Genomic DNA, 24,799 nt, shown 5'->3' on the forward strand with positions numbered 1-24,799 from the left:
ATGTGAAATATCTGGGAAAAAGTGGCTAGAACAAGACTTAGGAAGGATTTAAATACCAAGCAAAGAAACATGTAATATATCCTGGAAGCATTAAGAAACCTTCAAGTTTCTTGAATAGGAAAGCAACATAATCAGCAAAAGGAAGATTGCTTTGACAACCATTAAGGAAGTATTGGAAGAAGGTATCCTAGAAGTAGAAAGATGAATTGGGAGACAACTGGGACAGTGAGCTGGTCAGTGTCAGAAACACAAAGGCAGCCATATGAGGACAAAGGAGGAGACAAATGGCAAAGCCAGTTTACAATTTAGTAGAGATAATCAGAAAACAGTTGATGATTTAATGAGGACAATATGTAAGCAGCTTAAGACCTTTTAATATATTTCCCATTCTTGGCCTGACTGGGCGATTTCTCTAACTATCCAGGTGCTTCAAATATCTAGTTATAATAGTTACTGTGAAGTAAACTTATTTACCGTTTAAAATTTAGCTCAACTTATTCTACTCTATTAAACTGACAAATGATAAAAACTAGTAGGATTCCCTTAGGTAAAAATTCAACCTGTAAAGACTAGTATGAACTAATGCAAGCAAGTGAACAGAAATAGAACAATTTATATAGAAATAATGTAAAAGCAAACAGCTTTGAAAGAAGAGCTCTATTGAGAGATACCAAAAATGAAGTAAAAGGACTAATTATGATCTAATACTCATCTCCTTAATGGACTCAAGATGCAGAATGAGAGAAAAAAAAAAACTTTTGGATATGGATACTGTGGGAATTTGCTGTGATCAATTACATATATTTGTTACAAAGTTTTTTTTCTTTTAAAAGGGAAAAGAAAAGGAAAAAATGCTGGTTCCTAATTGAAAAAAAAAATTAAGGAATAAATGAACAGAAACTACTCCCTTTTTTCTACCTCCCTTAGTTTACCTTGAACACGAAGCCCAAGCAAGATGATTAACGCATATTATCTGAATATAATTCAGGGTTAAGACTTGCTTCAAAATAAAGTATGCTTGAAATCCTACTAAATTTCCCTTCTTTTATTCACACTGATATGATAAATCGCATAACAATATGCAAACTGATACAATGAAGTAAGCAGAGCCAAGAAAATATATATGACAACAATGTAAATGAACAGCAACCACCAAAAAAAAAAAAAAATCTAAGTGCATGTTGCAAAGTACTTCAAATTCATTGAATTTTAAAATTACATAAAATTGCAGAAGTGTGATTGAAACCTAGTCAGAATTCCTGAGTTTGATTCATAACTTTGATATTTACTAGCTACATAACCCAGGATAAGTTATATACTCTCTAATACTGAACATCTTTATGTTCAAAAATAGAGATAAAAAATAACTACCCTGAAAGGTTGTTGTCAACGAAGTTCTTTGTAAACCACAGGGCACTATAATGTCAATTACAATGATCATCATTTCTGTCTGAATAAAAAAGAATTCAGAGAGATTTTGAATGTATTTAATTCATTTTTTAAGTAACAAGTCCCATTCCTCATTTTATTCTTTTGTTCTTGGTTCCTCTTTAGCTTTTCTTCATCTGCACATACACACTTAGAGATAAAGATAAGTATAGTTTGTTTACTAATAGCGGCCAAATGTGCTTTAATTTTTATTGTTATTAATCTCTCTAATGAAGTCAGGCTTGAAGCAAAAAAAAAAAAAAGTCAGAGAATTTAGAAGCTCAGATACGTAGAATATCTGTTTAGCAGGAGCTCTAAGTGAAGACATTTAGAACTGAAACCTCCATTCCAAAGTGAAATGCCTATTTTATTCAACATAATCCTTTTGTAGTTGAAAATGCTATTTCCCCAATGCACATTTCTTTAGTTAATATACTTGACTGTACTTTAGTATTTCTTTAAATTCTCATAAGTGAGACTATTTTTTGCCTAATAGTGACTAATTTTTAAAAATCTTTAAAGATATAAAATTATTAACACGTCTTCCAGAAATGATTCATTGATAACAGTCTCCATATATATCAAAATATTTACAACCAAAATTTTTTTTTTTATGGGAACAAAGAATTAGAAAGAAAGTCTATTGATTTGAGGTAAAAAAAAAATTGTGGTATATCAATGTCATAGGCTATTAATGTGCTATAAGAAAGTGTACTATATTCAATCACAAATATAGCAAAACATGGAAAGACTTAAATGAAATGATACAAAGACAACTATAGCCAAGAAAATATACATGACTATAACAATGTTGATTAAAAAAATATCTTGTTGCAAAATTACAAAGAATAAGACCCCAAAGAAGCTATGACAAAATACCTCTCTCCCTTCTCTGTCCCCACAAATGATGGAGACATTTTTCAGGTCTTGTGTTTGAGCTCAATTATCTGCTATCATTTCTTGCAATTATCCCTATTTCTGTCTCTAAGAGCAGCACCTATCTTTTTTAAAGTATGAAGAAGTAATTATAATTTCAATCCCTAAGGGCTTCAAATTGAAGCTGAGTATCAGAGAAAGGATTTATAATATGGGGTAAATGGAATACCCTCCAAGATGGTTTCTAGCTCTTAGGATTTTAATCATCTATTTCACTCACAGCATCATCACTGTATCCCTGTTGACTAAATTATGTGTCCCACTTTTTAGATGCATTAAGTATTAAAGTGGACTTAAAACATTTTAAGTTATTAGAAAAGAAGTTCTATAGTAACTATAAGAGTATAAAGGTCACCCTTAAGAGGTGCTGTTAGTATGGTGAATTGGTTCTAGATCTGGCTCTATTACTATCTAGTTAGACTTCCATTTCCTCCTCTAAAGAATCAGGAATTGAAAAACATGGTCTGAAGTCTATTTCAGATTTATCTTTGAATTTAATACCTCATTATTCTAAAGGGGAATGCTCATGTTCATCTTCTCATCTCTGTTACCTCTCTTCTGCCTATGCAAATCTTCATTTAAGAAAGTCTGAGCAAGGAGATAACTCAATGAAAGAAGTTCTTTCAATTCAAATATAGCATGGTTTGGAAGAACAGACAAGTGTTAAGGAGAAAAAAAATGTAGAAAATATTTCTATATATGCTTATCCTTAGAAGAGAAAATTAGAAAAACTTAAAGTTATCAGACTAATGTTCTGATCCACTGAGAGAAGAAAGATAATAGATCTTCCATGACCAAATTGGAAAAACTTTGTGATACCGTTTCTGTTTCAATTTCCTGAGGTGTTATAAGAAAAGTAAATTTAAATTATCCTAATAATGAAGTTGATACATTCTAGCAAGCACTTTGAGTTTTAGAACCTGCATTAGAAGGAAAAAAATGTACCCTGTCACCTAGCAGTGTAAAGGAAGGAAAAGGACCCATATGTGCAGAAATGTTTGTAGCAGCTCTTTATGTGGGAGCAAAGAATTAGAAACTGAGTAGATGCCCATCAACTGGGGGAACGGCTGAACAAGCTGTAGTACGTGAAGGTAATGGAATATTATTGTTCTACTTTAAAAAATGAACAACCTTATAATAGAAATGCCTGGAAAGATTTAGAACTGATGCTGAGCAAAACAAGCAGAACCAGGAATATTTTGTACATAATCACAGCCAAAATGTGCAATGATCAACTATGAAAGACTTGGTTCTTGTCAGTGGTTCAGTGATCCAAGGAAATCCCAATAGACTTTGGACAGAAAATGCCATCTGCATCCAGAAAAAAAGAACTAAGGAGACTGAGTGTAAATCAACACATATAGTTATGTTCACTTCTTTTTTCCGTTTTTTTATTTCTTCCATGGTTTTTACCTTTTGCTCTGATTTTTCTCTCCCAACATGATTCATAAAGCAATGTGTATTAAAAATAAATAAATTTACTAGGAAAAAAAAGCAGTCAAAAAAAAAAATCCTAACAGAATGTGTAGTTGTATTTCAAGATATCAGAAATGGATAGAAATGAAATATAACAAAAGACTAAAATTCTGTTAAGGATGGCGAATGTGAAATATGGTCAAAATACTCTAGGAAAATTTGAAAAGGGGGAGATCAATTTTAGCTGGGGACATTATGAAAGAAAACTTTTAATAGGCAGAGATGAAGAAATGTATTATAGACTGAAAGAAAAGAAAGGAGTAGGGTGTGGAGATAATCCAAGGTAAATAAATGCCTAGAAATGGAAGAGTGCATGAAATAATAAATGATTGTAGTCCAGTTTGCTTAGAAGATGTGTGAAGAATGTGAAATAAAATTAGAAAATTAAATGCTAGTGATGAATATGGAAATATGAATGTATATTGGATTGCTTGCCATCTATAAGAGGGGTTGTAAGAGAAGAAAGGGAGGGAGAAAAATTAAAAACACAAGGTTTTGCCAAAGTGAATGTTGAAAACTATCTTTGCATGTATTTGAAAAAACAAAAAGCTCTTAATAAAGAAAAAAGAAAATTAAATGCTAGGCTAAGAAATGTATAATATTTTATAAAGAAAACATTGAAGATTTTTAGCAGGTGAATGCAGAAGGACATGGGCTGACTTATGCATAAGTTACATATGATATATTTGAATTTATGGTCACAAATTTTTAAATGGGTTTTGACCAAACTACAAAAATAATTCAATGTCTTTATATACAAGTTTCTTATAATTTTATTTTTTTAATTTTATGACAGAATCACAAATATTTTGTAGCAATTACCTTCAAATGGAAAATCTTTCACTGGTAAATTAAAATTACCAAATGAAGTCATGGTCCCAAGACATACACAAATGACAATTTTATGAAAATCCCTTGAAAATATTGCATAACAAACAATGAGTTAATATGGCACCCAGCTATCTATGTATATTATGTGGCCAAAGTATGGTTTAAAACTATAGCTTGTGCAAATCAATCAGTGAGGTTTACTTACATATTAATAAAACTGGACAAATTTCTAAGTTTTTGATGATTGTACAAGTAGATATAATGATAGGCTTGATATTTACACAAATCCAAATAGTTCTTAGTAGTTTTTCCACTACATATACAGAGACTTTTTTTTACATCACAGTCATGTTTAGAAAATTGAAGCCCTTGATCTAAATAAACTGAAACAATTTTAGCAGCTATAAAAAAAAGGTTAAAAAGTGATTCTGCAATGTCATTTTCTTCCACATAGATCTGATTTGTCTATTCCAACTAGTGTGTTATATATATATATATATATATACACACACACACACACACACACACACACACACTTCTGAATGAAAGAAGCAAAAGAAAGTAGGTTATTCCTATACATTGCTTCTGGAAGTGAGCTTTGACAAGAATTCACATTCACCTTTACTAATTACAGTCAAGTTACATATTTTTAGCTTGAAAGCCACTGCTTTCACAAAAACCATCTTTACAGAGAAGAAAAACTAAAACCTCTTTTTGTGTAAGTCACTGAAATTAAGCACAATTTTACCAGAAATACATTACTTTAGACAAGAAATAACATTTTAATACTGATTTTTTTTAAAGTCCAGTCAATAATACATACTATAGTCACAGTTACTATGTTCAAACTCTCATTCTAGTGGCAAATCCTGCACTAATTAGCTACGTAGGAGGGTTTACATTCTCTAGACTTTATCTGCTTTATTTGTTTGAAAAGACAATTAGCATTAGGCACAGGAAACCTATAAGTTCTCTTTCAGTACTAATTTTATGACTCTAATATTGTTTGCCTAGAAATGTAAGCACAAATTTAAAAAGAAATTAAAACAGAAAACTTATCTTGATAGTACTATCATTAAAATTGGAAGTCAAATCACTATTCATAGCCATATTAACTATTTATCTGTAATTTTAAGCAACCAATCTTTAAACAAACCTGTTAAAGAGCGCGCTGCTGCTCCCTGGTACTGAGGTATTCCTGTGTTTTGTCTCAAGTCAAACAGTAACCCTGAAGAATTATTAGGTACAACTTGTGATGAGTTCATTATGTAACCCTGATAAAACATTTTAAAAAGAGAATATTTACTTCCATTAAATCATTCTGTTTTTATAATCTATAAAGGTAAGCATAATTATATACATCAGGTGGGTGACATCAGATTTAACATTATGTAAATTAAGCAATTACTGTTTAAAGAAAAATCAACTGAAAATGAAAACAAACTCTAAATTATATGATCCTATCATTCAGATTTGACTCATTCCTATAAAATAAAGGTAAATATCTACATAGTATGAAGTACCTTACCTTATCTAGATTAAAAGCATCATTGAGCATCATACAAAATAATATGAAATGTCCATATACATTTAGGAGCACGATGGTAAAGTTACTTTAAAGTTAGTATCAAAAAATAAACACTTAAGAAAAAAAATTAGACTTTGAAAATTTTGCTCAAATAAAGCACAAAAGAGGTAACAATGTTTACTTTCACAAGTGAATTCAAGCTAAAACTAAAATGCTAATTTTTCAATAGTCCTATATGGGTCACACCTCTGTAGAGCCTATCAAGCCAAAATGGGAATATTTACCACATGTGGGCAATGGTATACTTTTTATACTGAACCAAAGAAACAGTTATTAGATAATTTAATTTAATTTTATTTTTTTTCTCTTCATAAAAGTTTATTTTTTTATGTCAACTCCCTCTTAGCCTATTTTATTTTATTATTTTCAGTATAAAAAAGGCATTCTCCTTGACAGAGAAAACAAAAGCAGAATAGGATAGCTCCTTCTTGTGAGCAATTCTGCCTTCCCTCTGTTGTTGATTATAGTCCTATGCACCTAAACAAAATTTCTTAGATAATTTAATTTTAAACAATTTTGATTCTGCTTCAGAGATGACTTTCCATAAATCTCACAACATCTTTTAGAAAATTTAATGCTTTTTAATGTAAACTCCCCAAAATCAACATGAATTTCATTTAATTCTTTCATGGATACTCAATCTACTCCATAATACCTATAACCTATTCCAGTTAGAACAGCTACTACTAAGAAGATAATTTATTTCTGACAAAAGCAATTGAATCATTTGTTAAAAGATCATATGTTATTAAATATTACTTGGATTTTTTTTTCTCAACTGCTATTTGGAGTAAGTTATAAAATTAGTTTAATGTTGTAGGCAGAACATTGGGCAAGAAGACCTAGGTTCTAGTGTCAACTTCATCACTTTTTAGATATCTGTCTTGGTTTAATTTATCTATACCTTATGTTTCTTCAACACCAGTAAGGAATAATAATTGTATTCTATCATTCTAAGATTGTTGTGTAAGAAACACTTTTAAAATACTAAAGGACTGCATAAAATTATGAGAATTATCAGTAACAGCAGATTTTTGTTTAGCTTCAAACTAAGTTGAAAAACCATCCACTTTTTATAGAATTATTAAGTTTAAACCAAATGACAAGAAAATAATATAATTGACTTTTTAAAAAATAAGGCATCAAAAAAGACAAGAAATATTAACTTTAGTATTACTAAAAATGAATGTTTAGTTTCTGTTAGTAAACTTGAAATATATGTTCCAAAAGGAAAAAAAAAAACTTAAAAAAAGTCCCAAATAGCATTAATGAACTTACTCTTCATTTTAAAACTGGTATCTCTTTTTAGCATAATAATAATAATAATAATAATGCTTGCTACAAATTTTTCAAATTCAATAACTTGAGTTAAGTTTATGAACTAAACTTAAGATGAACTTTTAAAATGTCATGCCCAATTAGTATTTGTAAATAAATCCTTTATAGTGTAAGAATTGAAACAGCTCAACCAAACACTACAAAAGCTTGTTTATGAAATATTTTGCCTGTGATTATGCTAATTATATTTTGTAGCTATTATAGCTAAGTAAAATTAGGACCTAAGTATTTAATAGCATTACTATTTTATGCACTCTGCCTAATTTAATATAGCTTTGGCAATTATGATAGTCACTGATTAGTGAACTGACTGTCATAAAGAAGGTACTACTTATTTATTGAAAAAAAGTTGTGATTATAAACAAGAGGTGTCTGACATGAGTCAACTTCCAGAAACACTTACAGATTTAGACAGCGGCTGAGCAACAGAACTAGCTGTAGATCTTGATATAGACTGAAAAACTGATGAAGCTGCCACAGTATTTGATGTTGGAGTCATGTAGTGTTGACTGGTTGGCTTGAATGAACTAACAGCACCTATATGATTTATAAAATTGTTAAACATTTTCATAAAAGAAATACTTGTCTTATGTTTTGTGTGAAAATTATGATAACACATATACACAAAAAAATTACCTCTATTGGTGGCACCATTCTGTATTCCTCTTGATGATGAGCTGGGGTTGACTCTGTTCAAAATATCTATTAAGATTACAACAGTTACCATATGACCAATGTTTAATAGTTCCCTGGTTTGGTGCTCTTAGAACTAAGCTGACAAATTTTAAAAGACATTCAAAAGCATGAAGATCTTGTATCTGATAACTGATAAAAGGCTAATAAATTCTTAAATATTTATTAACTTCACAATCCAGTGTATAAGAAATCTGACAATTCTAGCTTAAACATCTTCTTACACCAATCTTAACACTTTTTAAGTCTCAACTTTATAAAACTTCATAAGTGACATTCTATTTGTAAGCTAGTTTTCTTCTAAAATGAGTATTAATCAGTGACTAGATTTTCAAATCAATTGGGAAGAAATTTATTTAACTTATAATGAACCTTAAGTATAATACTGAACTTTAGAACTTAATCACTGAGACAAAATTGTACTGAGAAAATACATTCAAGGCTCCAATTGTGAACACCAAGAATAAATCACTCTCTGATTTTTTGTGCATGATAAATGTGGAAATATGCACATATATTAGGTTACTTGCTGTCTAGGGGGAATACAAGGTTTTGCAGGGATCAGTGTTGAAAACTATCTTTGCATGTATTTTGAAAATAAAAGACTATTATTTTTAAAAAATTTTAAACCTAAAAAATAAATGAATGAAAAAATTTAACAAAAAAAAAGAATAAATCACTCCCAACTGTTATAATGGATAAAAATGGGACATCTAAGAAACAAGGAAATATAAAGACAAAATATCCTGAAGATATTTAATTCCTTTATTTTTTTCTGAAATATAGAAATTTTTTTTCCCTTTCCACTTCAAACTGTTGCTTACATTATATCGGAGTTTTACAATTTCCTTTCTATATTCTGATCCCTGAAAATATCAGTCAATTTCTTTGAATATTATGTAAAGGATTATGCTATGATGAATAATGGGAAAGAGAAATGAAAAATGTTCCCTCCTTTCACTTAGACCTTCTAAGAAGCGTTATTAATGGAATCAATAAACAGCAATAAAATTTGTTCCCATTTCAAAGTAAAATTAAACTTAAATCATGTAAGCCTTTCATCCCAGTAGTCAATCTCACTCCTGGGTAAAGGGTAAAGGTAAAGAGATAGACCAAAGGCTAAGAAGTAGTAGCAGCAGAAGGGAGAAATAGCTTTATTTCTCTCTTCCTTTGCTATCACCATTCCTACAACTTCAAACCTTGCCCTATATTGAACTGCAGGAGCTTCCTTGTTGGAACAAGGAAGAGGGACAGATATTTTAAAGGCTGTTAGAGAGTTGAAAAAAACAGAAGAAAAGTAAATTGCAACAAGTTACAGAGAAGATGACATAGATGATCTAGATTGAAAATCTACAATTGCTAAATTTAGGTCTGTATAGGTCAATACCTCAAAATAGTACTTATTTATTTATGATGGAAAAAAAGATTTCCTTAACACTAAAGCCATAATAATAGTTTTAAAAATTAGATCCCTAGGGTATATGGTTTTATCATCTTACAGAAGTTTTCATCATCAGTTTTAAACTTCTAGGGTAATGAACAAAATATTTTGAGATTTTTTTTTTTTGGGGGGGGGGGTTTAAATTTCAATTATAGACCCTAAAAATTAGAATAAGGAACTGGGATTTATAAAATTCATCTATAACACACATATTATATACTATATTGACTCATAGTCAAGAAATGTTAGTACATATTGCATATAACTTAATTACAGAAAATGAAACTCATTTATAAGGCTCACCAACTTAAACTCCTCAACTATTCTATGGCGTAATTATTACTATTTATCCCTCTTTTAATAACTGCAGATATTGTATCTGAGGTTAAATGACTTGCCCAGAGTCACAAAACTTTTATGTGTCTAGGGTTGCTTTGAACTAGGACTTCTGTCTCCAAATCTGATGTACTATATTTACCATACAAGGTTTACAGATAAATCATAAAAAGCATTTTTATTTTAAGCAAGAAGTTAAGAAAAAGCAGTTATACTGGAGTTTGTCAATTTCTTCTTGGGTAAAATTAAATCTTTCAAGTCCATATTGCTATCAACTACAAGGTATGATAATGGGATTTTTATATGAACATGGGAGAAATTTTAATATTTATTTTTATATCTTTAAGTCCTGAAGTTTAAAAAAATGACAAATTATGAAGAAATAATAAGTTTAAAACTTCATTTCACAATCTTAAGAAGCATTATTTTGAGTCAACAAATCTAAAGTGTTATATGGGAATACTGATCAATGCTTTCTCAACAGTTTTAAATCAAAACAAGATGAAATTACTACAGGATGTCCAAAAGAAAAACTTGTTCTTTGTCACTGTATCAGCAATAGCATAGTAATCGATATTCTTTCCGAGTTCTTGAAAATATCTTGTACGTAAAATAGCTAAGAGAATTGTTTATTTCCTCTTTTTACAAAAAAAAATTCTGTACATAATTTTTCTGCATTATTACATGAACAATTTTCATCACTGTTTTATTTTTTAAAATGATCATGGCTAACTTATGTGACAAGTTTCATCAACAAATTACATGATCCAAAGTAATTTAAAGTTACAAAGAACATTAAAGTTCCATAGACCAAAAATGAGAACTATTCTGCTCCTTATCCATAGATTCCCTTCTTTCTTTCCTATCTCACATAAATTTTAGTAAGGATACTCTAAAAATTCTATTACCAACATTTGTAATCAAGTTGATAATACCTAGTAATATGATAACATTCCATTTGTCAAGTATTTTTGAAAATTTTTTCACAAAAATGAGTCCTCCAAATTAAACAACTTGACAGAAATCTTTCTAGAATGACTATATACTACCTGTCCATCTTAAAATAAGAGCATCAAACTCGTTTTAAGCTTTTCTTAAAGAATCAGAAGCATCATTATAAACATGATTAAAATTTCAAATATCAACACTTCAAAATGTCTCCTGATTTTATCAGTGGGCACTCCTATTGATTAGGATGTCAACTCCTCAATACCTTAGATCATTTTAATGAGGTATTATTGCCAAGAGAATTTCTGGTAGCCAATATCATAAAATCCAGTAAATATCTCTAAACATAGTTATAGGCTAGTGCTAAGATAAAAAAGATGATCTGCTGTTAGGCTTTCTCCTCTTTATTATTGGTAGACAATTTTTAAAAATTATTTCCTTTCTCTGGGAGGGAAGAGAAATGACTAATAGTCTGAATCTGAAGCCAGGAAATTTTAAGTCTAAATGAGGGGGGCAGCTAGGTGCAAGTCATTTAAAAAAAAAATCCAAACGAGGCCTCAATCAATTTACTAGTTGTGTGATTTTACACATGTCACTCAGCCTCTATATGTCTCAAATATCCTCATCTGTAAAAAGAGGATAATAAAAGCACTTAACAATCAGGGTTGTTTTGAGTACCAAATGAGATCTTTGTAAAGTGCTTTACAATCCTTAAAATACTAAGTAAATGCTAGCTATTTTATTCTATTCTTTTCTAGCTAGTGGTTTTGTGAATTCTTTTAGTCTTATGTAAATATAGGTCTAACTGGGGCCAGGAAAGATAATCCATTGTCACCCTACTTTAACTTAACTATGTACCTCATATCTTTATGGTTACCATAAGGATTGTTTTTTCTTCTTACAGTGTTTATATCATATCAGCATTGGCTCACAACATTTCAAAAGTGGTAATCTCATAAATAGTGCCAACTCCAACTTCTATAATGCTTTTGATCTTACTGAGTACTATGAAATTAGATAATCAAGTTCTTAAGAATTATGCCCATGATAATAGTCAGGATTTGAGTGAGGATCTGAAGACTTGTTTTATCAAGTCAAGTGCATGCATGGTCTAACAACTATTCAGATGCTGAGGTATGTTTTTCATTAATTTCTAGGATTTACAGGTAGTTAGGTAAGAATAGTTTTTATATTTTTAAAAAGTTTTATTGTATTTAAAAACCTGAAAATTATCCTTAGCTCACGGGCTACTATAAAAGAGAAGCCAAAAATAGGCAATGGATATAGTTTGCCTCGTTTGACAATGCCTGATGTAGATGGCTTAGGTTGCTGAATGTTCTGCTATTATACAGATAAAAGATTATTAAATGATGTCTATTAAAATATTTTATTTATTAAATATAATCTTCAAGACTATCATGTTATCCCATTTCCCTTTTCCATATTTCCTTGTTTAAAAGTTAAAATGAAGTCTGAAGCCTCTTTTTTCTGTCCTACTGTAAAACTTGAATAGACTTGAAATCTATATTAATGTTTTCTAATTATGACAGTGACAATAAACCATATTCCATAACATTAGAAAAAGATGAGGAAATGTCTTAATTTAATGCATAGAGTAAAATACAGATTCTTAATTTTCAGATTTATAATCAACTAGTTCTTGACTGTAGGTATTGGCTATAATTTTTTCCTATATACATATACTTTGCAAAATTTAATTTATTGAAAGTAAATTCTTACTTGAAATGGCTGGTTTTGAACTTGCAATCTCCCCAACAAAGATTGGCTCATCATCATCATCATCATCGTCGTCATCATCATCCTCAACTTCTTTTACTTTCTTCTGCCATGGTTCCAGCTCTTCTTCTTCACACTCCATAAATAGTTCAGCCATTTTAAAATTATCTAATAAAACAGGTATAGATTTTGAAAGCCTATTTCTTTTCAAAAAATAAAAGACTATGCAAAAAAGTGCTAAATGTTTAAACACAATAATTTTAAGAAGACATGAAAAAGAGAGGACCTAAAAGTGCCATTTTAAATTAAAAATTCAATCAAACTTTATCTAATGCAGAAGTCAAGACACAGGCTCTCTTCAACAATGAAATGAACCCAATAAGTTAATTTGTTCAATAATGAATAGAATCAGCTACACCCAGCGAAAGAGCTCTGGGAAATAAATGTAAACCACAACATAGCATTTCCAATCCCTCTGTTTTTATCCACTTGCATTTTTGATTTCCTTCTCAGGTTAATTTTGCCTTATTTCTAAGTCCAATTTTTCTTATGCAGCAAAATAACTGTATGGCTATGTATACATGTATTGTATTTAACATGTATTGATCTACCTGCCATCTGGGGGAGGGGGTGGGGATAAGGAGGGGAAAAGTTGGAACAGAAGGTTTTGCAACGGTCAATGCTGAAAAATTACCCATGCATATATCTTGTAAATAAAAAGCGCTAACAATAATAATAATAAAAAGTCAAAACATAAATAATGGTGGTATCCAGGTCAAATACAATGTTTATCTAAATATCATTATTCCTTCCATCTACTAGAAGGACTTCCACTAATCACTTTCATATATTTTCTCTTTTAAATTGTTTCTCTCTTCTTCAAAAAAAATCAAATGACTAAAAGTAATTTAAAGTGATAATTTATGCTGGACTACTGATGTCCTATATAATTCTATTTTTATGTTTTATGTTCATGCTATTTTCTCACTTGTAAACATCTCCTCCCTTCTTTTTGCCTACTCAAATTCTATTCAAAATCCATCCAGATCTGGTTCCATATCACCCATGAAAAGCCTTTTCCAACTATTTCAGTCAACAAATGATCTTTCCCTCTGATCACTACTGCATACATGATTTGCACTACTCAACTCAAAACTCAATTACAAAAAGTTGTATGCTAATTGGTTTGGATAAATAAGTTTTCTCCACATGCTCCCTTTCTTTGTACTAATTGTCACAGGCTGGAACCCAGCTCAATATACAACACATCCTCAATAATACTGCATCAGACTTGATTATTTACATGATTAGGTAAAATCAAAGTCTTAGCCAATGCCAGAGCTAGAAATGAATAACCCCATTCCTTAAAGATTACCAACAACATAGTAGTAAGCAGCTTTAATACTACTTACCTTTTGGGCGGAGAGGGTTGTCACCCATCAAGTTCCAGAGCTAACTTTCTGTAAATTGTCAACCAAATGACAAACATCAGTATGTACTGTATGTCATTTGATTCATGCCAATTAAAACATGGAAGTGGAAATTCTGAAGTCCTCAGGTCTAAATCTCACCTCCATGAAACTCACTGTCCGATGACAGACAAGTCAGTAAGTCTTGGTTTTCTCCTAGCTGTAAAAGATAAAACCATTAAAATGGATTCAATTTAAATAAAATTCTAGTCCAAAAGGTTCACGTTAATAAAAGTTTTACCTAGATTATTTGTTTTATGTGCATGCATATATCTCATTTAGTGACATGAATTCCTGATGATAATCATCTCATATACATGAAATATTTAAGTGTGGTAAAAAAATTCCCAACTTAAATAAAGCCTATAGCTCCTTCTGTAAATCAAAGAAACTCTAAACAAAGAATCACCCTAGTTTATCTATTTGGCAAATTCATTTCCTTTTTCATTCTTCATTCCTCTTACCCTCCTGACTCCCACCAGAGGAAAGGGGTGGAAATGACACTTTTCAAAGATGAACATCATTGTTGTTACCCATCTATCAATGAATAAAGAAGTCAAATCTGCAAGGCAAGATTACAATTAAGAATTGTATTGATAGTAGCTAATTAACTTTCTAAATGCTCCCCTATGTTTAAAAGAAAAATTCAATAAAATTTAATAAGTAGGTACTACCTATGTACACAGAACTACACACTATGTATGAATTAAGCATAGTAGCACAGGAAAGGATGGGAACAGCCAATTAGTCACCTTGTAGAAAGAAGTCAGAAAACGCCATCTTTTTGCCAATGAAATGTGTATCTGCCTTTTTTCTCCAGTGTCAATAATTCCATAAGTGATTTTCAGAGAGGGGACATTCACTGTCTGATTTCCCAGCCTTTTCTTAAAAGTGCTTTCCTTTTCTTGAATTAAAATGAATAACATTTAGTTTTAGAATTCTTTAATACTGGCCTGAGTTAGATAAGAAAAACACAAATATGACAAAATCCAAGAACTAATATTTCCAGACTAATTCTTCATATAGGTACTTGTAAATTTAATTAAACAAAAGCTATGATGCTGAAGGAATCCCTGAACATTATTTAAGTGCCTCTACAAATTCAAGCAGAAAATGTTAAAACAAAAAACAAAAAACAAAAAAAACAACCCACTTTATTCATGTATATTTGAGCATAGTCACACAAATATAACACAGAATCTTTGATTCTGAGGCAAGACTTATGTTTGAATTTGAACTTTCCTTGAGGTAAGTTAATTTATGTTATCTCTAAGAAACTTTTTAGGTATCCTTTGGTTATGTGGTTGAGAATTCATATTTAAAGTCATTTTAAAGTTATTTGGTCAGAATATGGGTGGTTTTTATTACAGTATTAGAAAATGCAGGGAGGTGTTATAAAGCATCCCTCTACTTCTAGACTCTCTTGTTTCTTTTCATATGACGACTGATCAGAGTATTAGACAAGAAATAAAATGAAATGAGGAGAAATCTCTTACTCTTCTAGCACAAAAGCTCTAATTGTATTTTATTTTGCAAAATAGGTACCCTCCCCTTCTATGTCCTCCTACCAAAAGTCACCTCACAATTTTGATAGAAATTTGTCTGGGTAATGTAGTGGCTCTGCTTTTAAGTTTTTATAAATGAACTTTGGTGATTTTTATATTTTTAGCCAAATATAAAATCTATAGTGGAAATCTGAATTAGTAGTTTTTCCTCATTTTCCTCAGTAGTTTTTCAAAGCATGAGCAATCCAACCACCTTCGAAATAAATGCCCTTGACGCAGAGATTATCTGGGACATACAACAGACTATTCTAACAGAGTATAGTTCCAATTCAGTCATTAAAACTAATTGTGGGGCCTTGGCAAGTTATTTAATCTTTGGTCTTCAAGAGCTTCATTTATATAGTAAAGGAATTAAGACTAAATGTCCTTTAAGCTCTTCTAGATTTAAAAATTCCCTATTTCTGTGAGATATACTTTTTTAGCTATTCTTATGAGGAAACAAAGATAATGTGACCCAATTGTTTTTCCTTATACATCATTATTCATCTAGTTCCATAAAAAAACCTGCTGATATTTATAGTAAAAGTAAATATATAAGACAATTTGGGAAATAAATTTACTAATATTAATTCAAAATATCACAATGGATATAAGTTTGAACTTGAGGTCAAGAACACCTGAATTCAAGTTTTAAAATATGCAGGCTTTAATGTTCAGTCATGTTTAGGTCACTTAAGCTCTCAGTGCCCCAGGCAATTCTCTGAAATAAAGGAGAGTTTACAGGTGGTGGAGGGAACATTTATACAGAGAGATAGATGCCCACATTAACGAAATCCCAATGCCAGACCTCTCTCTCTCTCTCCCCCCTCCCCCAAACATAAATATTTACTATCCCACCAAATTCTTGGCATGTCTGTACTTATCATTCCAGTCTTTGAGATGGCCCTGTATAGGTTCTTTGTACTCCTTTGAGAGAGAAGATTCTTGGGAACAAAAATTTTGCAGCAGTCCTTTTTTATTCTAGAGAAGAAATGAAAACAAACTGGGTGCTCATCAATTAGGGCACGATTGAACAAACTATGGTATATGATACAATATTACTACTTTATAAGAAATTTAAGAGGCAGATTCAGGAAAATCCAAAGATTTAAAAGAATAAAGTGAATATGCCAAGAAAACTATTTTAATGGCTAATTATATTATAAAGGAAAATATCTGTGAAAAAAGTGATCAATGCAAAGACCAATCATGACTGTAGAAGACTGGTGAATCATGATTTCCACCATTTAGCAGAGAGCTCTAGAGGGCTGAATATGGCATCATTTTCAGATATAACAAATAGATTTGTCTTGAATGCTTCTATTTTTTGTTACAAGGGATGAGGCCATTTATTTTGGGCAAAAGAGGAATGATAGTGAAAAAAAGACAAGAGTCATCAATTATTTTAAAATATACATTAGAGAGAAGGAATTTCAGAAGGAGACAAAGACAAGCTAAACAGTACTGGTAATCCCACATCAAATTTAATATATACTTTTAAGAAAAAAGCTATTGTACAATAAAAATTAAAAATATAATCCTCTTTTTTTTTTACTAGGACAAAAATAAAACCATAGCTAATAAAGAACTCACATTTTTCTTTCATGGGAAACAATACTAAATTAATAAGTTAATATTAAGTTAATACTAAATACATATAAAACAAATCAAGAGAGCAAGGAGACAGAAGAATAAGGAAAGATTTCATGCAGTATGTAAGAACTTATGAGAGCTGGGTTTTCTGGGTAGCTAGGGTTTTCAAAAGAATGAAGTGAAGAAGGAGATGAGGAAGACACATAATCTATGAAATGGCCCAGAGATGGGAGATGTAATGTGAAGATAAACAAAGCAAGTCAATTTGGCTAGACTATGGAATATATAAAATAAAATGTTTAATAAACTTAGAAATGTTGGAGCCAGTCTGTAAAGGGGTTTAAAAATGGCAACAAGGAACTGTTCAGTGGTGGTCAGAATTGAGCTTTAGGAGGGAGAATAATCAAAATGATACTGCAAAAACCTAGATATAAGGTAATGAGAGGCTGAACAAAGATAGGAGATACGTGACTGGAGAGGAGACAGATGTGAGATATATCAAGGAGGTATTCAACAAGAGTTAATCCTGGGCAACTATAGCAGATAAAACATTGGAGAAAAGTGGGGGATTTTGAAACAGAGATTTTTAAAGAAAGATAGGTAAGCCCTACATAGGACATGAATTTAGAATGTCTTCTGAACATTCAATTCTAAAGATCTGATAAATAATAAGTAATAAAAGACTGGAGGTCAAGAAAAAGACTAAAAGACTAAAAGTGAATAGAGAAATCTGAGTTTTCTACAGTAAGAAGATAACTAAAGCCATGGAAGCTGATAAAGATTGCTATGAAAAGTATGAAGAGGAAAGAGAAAAAGATCCAGCCTACACCTTTAGTTAAGGAGTACCAAAATGATGATTGAGGAAGGTTATCATAGTACATGTAGAGGTTCAAAAATTAAAAGAATGAGACCTATCATTACCTTGAACAAGTCATTCCCTAAGCCCCATTTTCCTCAACTGAGGGGGAAAAAAGGAGAGGGGGGAAAGGACTCTCAAGTCCCTTCCAGTCCTAAATCTATCAGCACCCAAAAAAAAAAAAATGAAGTGGAGACAGACAAGTTATGATAATAACCCAAAAAACAATATCACAAAAATCCAAAGGAGAGAATACACAAGAAAAGAGGGTATCCAGTATCAAATGTTGTAGTAAAGAGAGATAAGAAATTAGAAAAGGCCAAAGGATTTTTAATGACGCTGCAGATAGATTTAAAATTGACAAGATAAGATCTTAGTCAACTATACATCTACCTAAACACCTCTGTAAATGTACCTCTAAGTAATGTGAGGGAAAAATAAATCTCATGGTGAGGAATTCAAAATTCGTTAGAACTATTATTTTGATGTATCATAAGATTTTAATTATATTATTTCTAGTGATAAGCAGATCACAAATTTTATCTGCTAAGACATTTCAATTTAACTTGTCATGTTTTCAGATTCTTTATGGCAAAATGCTGTGGAAAGAATAATCTTAAAGGCTAGTGGGGCAGGTAGGTGGCATAGTGGATAGAGCACCAGTCCTGAAGTCAGGAAGACCTGAATTCAAATCTGGTCTCAGATACTTAACACTTCCCAGCTGTGTGACCCTGGGCAAGTCACTTAACCCCAATTGCCTCAGCAAAAAGATAATAAAACAAAATCACATAAAAAAATATAACCCAAGTAAATTACGTGATAATTCAATAGCATTGTCAAATTTTGTACTGCTAAACTCAAAGATTCAAATAAACAATTCAAAAACTTCAATGCATAGCAATTAATATTTGAGTTAACTTACAGTCTCCTACAATTTCCAACATGGAAAAGAAAAGCCACAATTTGCTATACATAAAACATTTCTTTTTTCTCCTAATATTAAGAGTTAAAAATACTTAAGTAGTTCATTAAATGGGCTCCAGGCTTGATAGATAAGAGGGATAGGCCATGTCTGATCAAACTGCTACCCTGCCTATTTCCCCAATTTTTAATATCCTAAAAAGATAATGTTTTAATAAGTGTAGGGAACAAAATAAACAAGTGAATGGCAAAAGAAAATACCAAACTCTGAATATGAAAAGGTCTTAAGTTTAAAAAAAAAGTCTCAAGTAAAACACTGCCATCAATCAAACTAATTTTTCTTTCTTATAACAATAGTAATGTGGGGAGGTAGGAAGAGTGGAAAGGACCCAACTTCTCACAGTGCTTTAAATTCAAGTGCATATATAACCAAGACATAAAGAGTTTTCTGTGAAGAACATGTAACATATTATCTATCATATTTATGGACAGAACAGTTAATGAATAAACAAGAGACAATAAGCAGAGTAAGGTATAAAGTGAAAAAAAAATGCTCTAAACCATTATTTATTAGAGAAATGTGAATCAACAACAACCTTGAAATATCACTTTATTCCTATCAGATTGGCTAAAATGATTGGAAGGAAGAATGAAAATTGTTGGAGATGTGGAAAAATTCAATGTTATTGGAACTGTGAATTGACCCAAACCATTTTGGAAAACAACTTGGAATTATGCCCAAAGAGTTATTGAATTGCCTATGCCTTTGGACTTAGCAATATTACTATTATGTTTATTTTCCCACATGATTAGAGAAAAAGGAAAAGAACCTATATGTTCTAAAATATTTATAGTGGTTCTCTTTTGTGATGGCAAAGAACTGGAAATTGTGGGTATGCCCATCAACTGAGGAATAGCAGAACAAATTATGGTATATGACAGTGAAAAAATACTATTGTGCTATAAGAAATGATGAGCTAAATAATCTCAGATAAACATGGATAGATTTACACAAAATAATGAAGATTGAAATGAGCAGAGTCAAGAGAAAATTTTATATATTTATAAGAATAGCAATAGTTTTAAAAACAACCTCGAGTGAACTAAGTCATGAAAAAAATACTATCTGCATGCAGGGAAAAAAAACTTAAATACAAATATGTATAAAATAGCCTTACATAGATATACATATCTTTTTCTAATGATTGTTATCTGCGAAAAGAGCAGTTGGTGGAGAGAGAGGAAACGAAGAAAGGAAAAAAGTCAATATCATAAATTTGCAGTTTCAAATATAACCATCTTTCTGTTATGGAAATGTTTGTTTTATTTCTTAAATTCAGAATAAAATAAGTAAAGATTTAAGAAAAAGAAAAATAAATTGAAGCAAATAAAAAAGTAAATTGAAGTCCCTGTAAGTATAATTTAAAATTAGTTCATAACCCCAGATACAGCAGAGGCAGAAAAAAAAAAAAATCTATGAGATTTAAGACAATTTGATTTTAATAAAATCCCATAATCCAAACCAAAGCAAATTATCACCAGCAACTAGATAAACACTAGGCTTTTCAAGCCCTGATAATGTATATAAGGTATAGTTAAAAAGGCTATCCTTACTAAATAATGCTACATTTTTTTAAAAGGTAGAATTATATATTTTTTAAAAAGCACATAATTTAGAAGTACTGCAGAATTTACATGAACTGATTTAAAATGAAGCTGAACCAGGAAAATAACATATATGACAAAAGACAATAGAAATGGAAACAGTCCAAAACAACCACACCAATATATCATCAAAACTTGAATCTACACAGTAGAATGTTACATATAACATTAGACTTAAAAAAAAAAAAAAAGTTCATTAGTTTCCATCCCATCCCCCATTTACTCTTTATTTTAAGAGAGAATTCTTTAGGAGAGGATGGGAAAGAAAAGAGGAAAGAAGGGAAAACAAAATGTATTATCTACTATTTACAAGTACTGTGCTAATAATAAGGACTTTATTCATAAAAATCCTGTGTTGTTATTATCAAAGTTTTATAACTGAGGCAGACAACAGTTAATTCAGATATTTCAGACTAAAGGCCCATCATTTTATTCACTTTAGCTTGCTTCTTCTAAAAGTAAAAAGAGATAAGGAAATGTAAGTAATATAAAAAGAATAAAACTGATGCAAAGCAAAGTAAAAAGAAATAGGAAAATAATATATATGACTATAACAATGTATGAGGGAATAATAATAAATAAAAACACAAATTAATAATGTTGTTATAAAGACCAAGTTTGATCCCAAAAATGATATGAAAAAACATTTCCTTTCATGACAGAGTTAAGCAATATACTGTCAGACTTGGCTGATGGTGATTAGTTTTTCTGAATTGCTCCTATTCCTCACTTCCCCCTTCCCTTTGTTATTAGGGTTGGCTTAGGGTAGGAACTAGGAGGATATTTTGAGAAATGAAACAAAAGATATCAATAAAAAATTTAAAGTTAATAACAACTCACACTTAAAAAGAAAAAACAAAAAAACTCACCTGATTTACTAATTCCCACATAGTATCATATGTAGTTAGGACTGTTCTTAACAATTTACTATATCCTTTTTTTGTAAATGTCAATTATAAATTTTCTCTTGGTTCATCATAGGTAGTCCAGGCTTGTCCTCACAAAGTATTCAAACTATACCATAAATTAAGTCATAGTTTCAAAAGGAACATTATAATTAGGGATTGTGTTCCTAAGCAAAGGTTCAACATTAAGTCAACCACAAATGACTACTAACAATATGTCACAGATCATGTATTTAAAGTGCTGTTTTGGGCTTTTTTTTTTTTTAGAAAGGAAAAACTGAGCAATTATAAACTTTTCTCACTATATCCATTATTAAGGTGCTTTTAAAACTATGATTAATACAATTCATTTAATAGTATTATTATTTAAGGTTTCTATGACCCTTCTTATGATATACCCAAGAATATGTTGCTTCTTAGAATTTGTAACTGAAAGTACAATCTTTCATCTGGGGAATACAAAGGAAGTGATATTGCTTGCAAAAAAAAAAAAAAAAAAAAAAAAAAAAAAAAAAAAAAAAAAAAAAAAAAAAAAAAAAAAAAAAAAAAAAAAAAAAAAAAAAAAAAAAAAAAAAAAAAAAAAAAAGAAAGAAAGAAAAAAGAAAAAAACAATCACATACATTTACACACAGCTAAATTGATAACTGAAGCCTTCCCCCTCTCCATGTTAAAATCATTGTGCACTGCAAGCTAATTCTTCCCTCAGAGAATCTGAGTTAGCATTCACATACACAATTTACATGTAAAGGATAAACCTATAAGCATCTCTACCATGAGAGCCTTTGATCCTCACTTGAGAGAACAACCCAAGATGATGCTCCTGGTAATGGCAAGACAATTTATTGACAGAACTCCCTGGGAAGACATGTGCTCATATTAATTGGCTACTATCTTGCATACCTATGTAGTTTTAATTACTTTTCATTCCCTATTACTTTCACCCTTAAGAAACCAGCTGAGGTCTCCCCAATTAAAATTCCATACATAAGTGTCCACCTGGGCCCAAATAGTCCCATAGCACCTGGCACATATTCCCCTTGTTAGCAGACCTCTTCACTGAAGAACATTGAAATGCTATGATTCTTACCTATTCAACAAATTACAGTACCCAAAAATCTAGAAGTAGAGTAACAATATTTTGTTTACCTTTATTCACCACCCTAAAACTCTCCAAAAGGAAATGTGTATTACTGATACATTTCAAATTCCTGTACAAAAGGGGAAAGCTGGGAAACCATCTTAGCAGTGTCACAACACTACCTCAATTGAAGGACTCTGATCTCCTACTATATTCAATCCTTATGGAGTCTTGAGTTATTCAGAATATCTTCTCCCCCATCCCAGGCAATTGGGGTTAAGTGACTTGCCCAAGGTCACAGCTAGGAAGCGTTAAGTGTCTTGAGGCCAGATTTGAATTCAGGTCTTCCTGACTTCAGGGTTGGAGCTCTATTCATAGTGCCACCCAGCTGCCTTCAGAATACCTTTTAATAAATCTCTTCTAGATTCCTGAGTCATGTGGGTACCTGTTTATTTTTACTTTTTCCCTTCCCTTTCTGTAGTCACTCATTTGGAGATGATCAATATGAAGTAGATGAATTCAAAGTGAGTATGAGGGCACTCATAGCAATAAGAACTTTCTGGTTAAAAACACAAATAAAACACTAGAACAAACAAAGCCAATGCAGTCAAGATTAGAAAGAAAGCAAAAAGCTCAGAAAATTTTTATAGCAAATATTTCAGATAAAGGCTTCATTTCTAATATATAAAAAAATTGAGTCCAATTTATAAAAATACAAGTCATATGACAAATGGTAAAAGGATATGAACAATTTTCAGATGGAAATTAAAGTCACCTATAGTCATATGAAAAAAATGCTCTGAATCACTATTGATTAGAGAAATGCAAATTAAAACAACTCACACCTCTCAGATTGGTTAAGATAACAGGAAAAAGATAACAAAATGTTGAAGAGGATACATTAAAACTGGGACACTAATGCATTGTTGGTGGAGTTGTAAAATGACCCAACCATCCTGGAGAACAACTTGGAACTATGCTCAAAGGACTATAAAACTTGTGCATAGACTTTGATCCAGCAGTATTTCTGTTGTGCTTGCATCCCAAAGAGATCATTTAAAAAAAGGAAAGGACCTATGTGTTCAAAAATATTTGTAGCAGCCCTTTTGTAGTGGCAAGATGCCTATCAGTTGGGGAATGGCTGAATAAGTTATGGTATGTGATTGTCATGGAATATTATTATTCATAAGAAATGATCAAAAGGATGATTTCAGAGAGGCTTTGGAGAGACTTACATGAACTAATGCTAAGTGAAGTGAATAGAACCAAGAGAACCTTCTATACAGCAACAAGAAAATTATGCAATGATCAATTCTGATGAACATGGCTCTTTTCAACAATGAGGTGATTCTTTTGATGGAGACAACCATCTGCAACCAGAGAGAGCACTGTGGAAACTGAGTATGGATCACAACATAGTATTTTCATCTTTTTTTGTTGTTGTTTGGTTTTTGTTTACTTTCTCATTTTTTTCTTTTTGATCTGATTTTTGCTTTGTGCAGCATCATGACAAATGTGGAAATATGCATAGAAGAATTGCAAATATTCAACATATATTGAATTACTTGCTGTCTAGGTGAGGGAGTGGGGAAAAGGGAGAAAAATTTGGAACAAGTCTTTGCAAGGGAGAATGCTGAAAACTATCTTTGCATATATTTTGAAAATAAAAAACTATTATTTAAAAAAAAGAACTTTCAAGCATTCATTTTAGAAAGCTAATGTACTAGTAGTAATAATAGACTGCCTTTTAATTAATAGATTTTGATCCAGCATTTTCTAAAATGACACATGTCTGGCTTCTTAAAAATTGTTTAGAGAAGCCTGAATTGTTACTTCCTTTTTCCTCTCTTTAAATTTCCCCACAGCAAGAATTAATGATGTACTTTTAACATTTGAGCCAGCGTTTCCTCACTTGTAAAATATGAATAACGATACTGTCACTACTACCCTCAAAGTACCTTATGTGAAAAGCATTGTGTAATCCTTATAGTATATATAGTATTTTTTTTTCAAATA

The 24,799-nt window shown here is 30.9% G+C and overlaps 1 protein-coding gene across 14 annotated transcripts in view; it reads right to left on the minus strand.

Annotated features, from left to right (window-relative positions):
* The window catches only part of ZNF280D (zinc finger protein 280D), a 90,615-nt gene that overhangs the window by 55,503 nt on the left and 10,313 nt on the right, over window positions 1–24,799 (minus strand). For 4 of the 14 annotated variants that reach the window (XR_004232381.1, XR_004232382.1, XM_031955258.1 and 1 more), the window contains exons 1-7: window positions 14,974–17,282; window positions 14,686–14,783; window positions 14,165–14,381; window positions 12,756–12,920; window positions 8,234–8,299; window positions 8,001–8,134; window positions 5,828–5,945 (exon numbers count right to left, since the gene is read on the minus strand). Coding sequence is in view for 12 of the 14 variants with exons in the window: in XM_031955258.1 (XP_031811118.1) it covers window positions 5,828–5,945; window positions 8,001–8,134; window positions 8,234–8,299; window positions 12,756–12,920; window positions 14,165–14,192 (511 nt within the window). In the remaining 2 variants the exon portion in view is untranslated. Of the gene's footprint in view, window positions 1–5,827; window positions 5,946–8,000; window positions 8,135–8,233; window positions 8,300–12,755; window positions 12,921–14,164; window positions 14,382–14,685; window positions 14,784–14,973; window positions 17,284–24,799 lie in introns of those variants that run through there. The other 10 variants (XM_031955265.1, XM_031955267.1, XM_031955259.1 and 7 more) reach the window with 9 other exon arrangements.

The sequence above is a fragment of the Sarcophilus harrisii genome, chromosome 2 (assembly GCF_902635505.1).
Source record: "Sarcophilus harrisii chromosome 2, mSarHar1.11, whole genome shotgun sequence".
In the NCBI taxonomy this organism is placed as follows: Eukaryota; Metazoa; Chordata; class Mammalia; order Dasyuromorphia; family Dasyuridae; genus Sarcophilus; species Sarcophilus harrisii.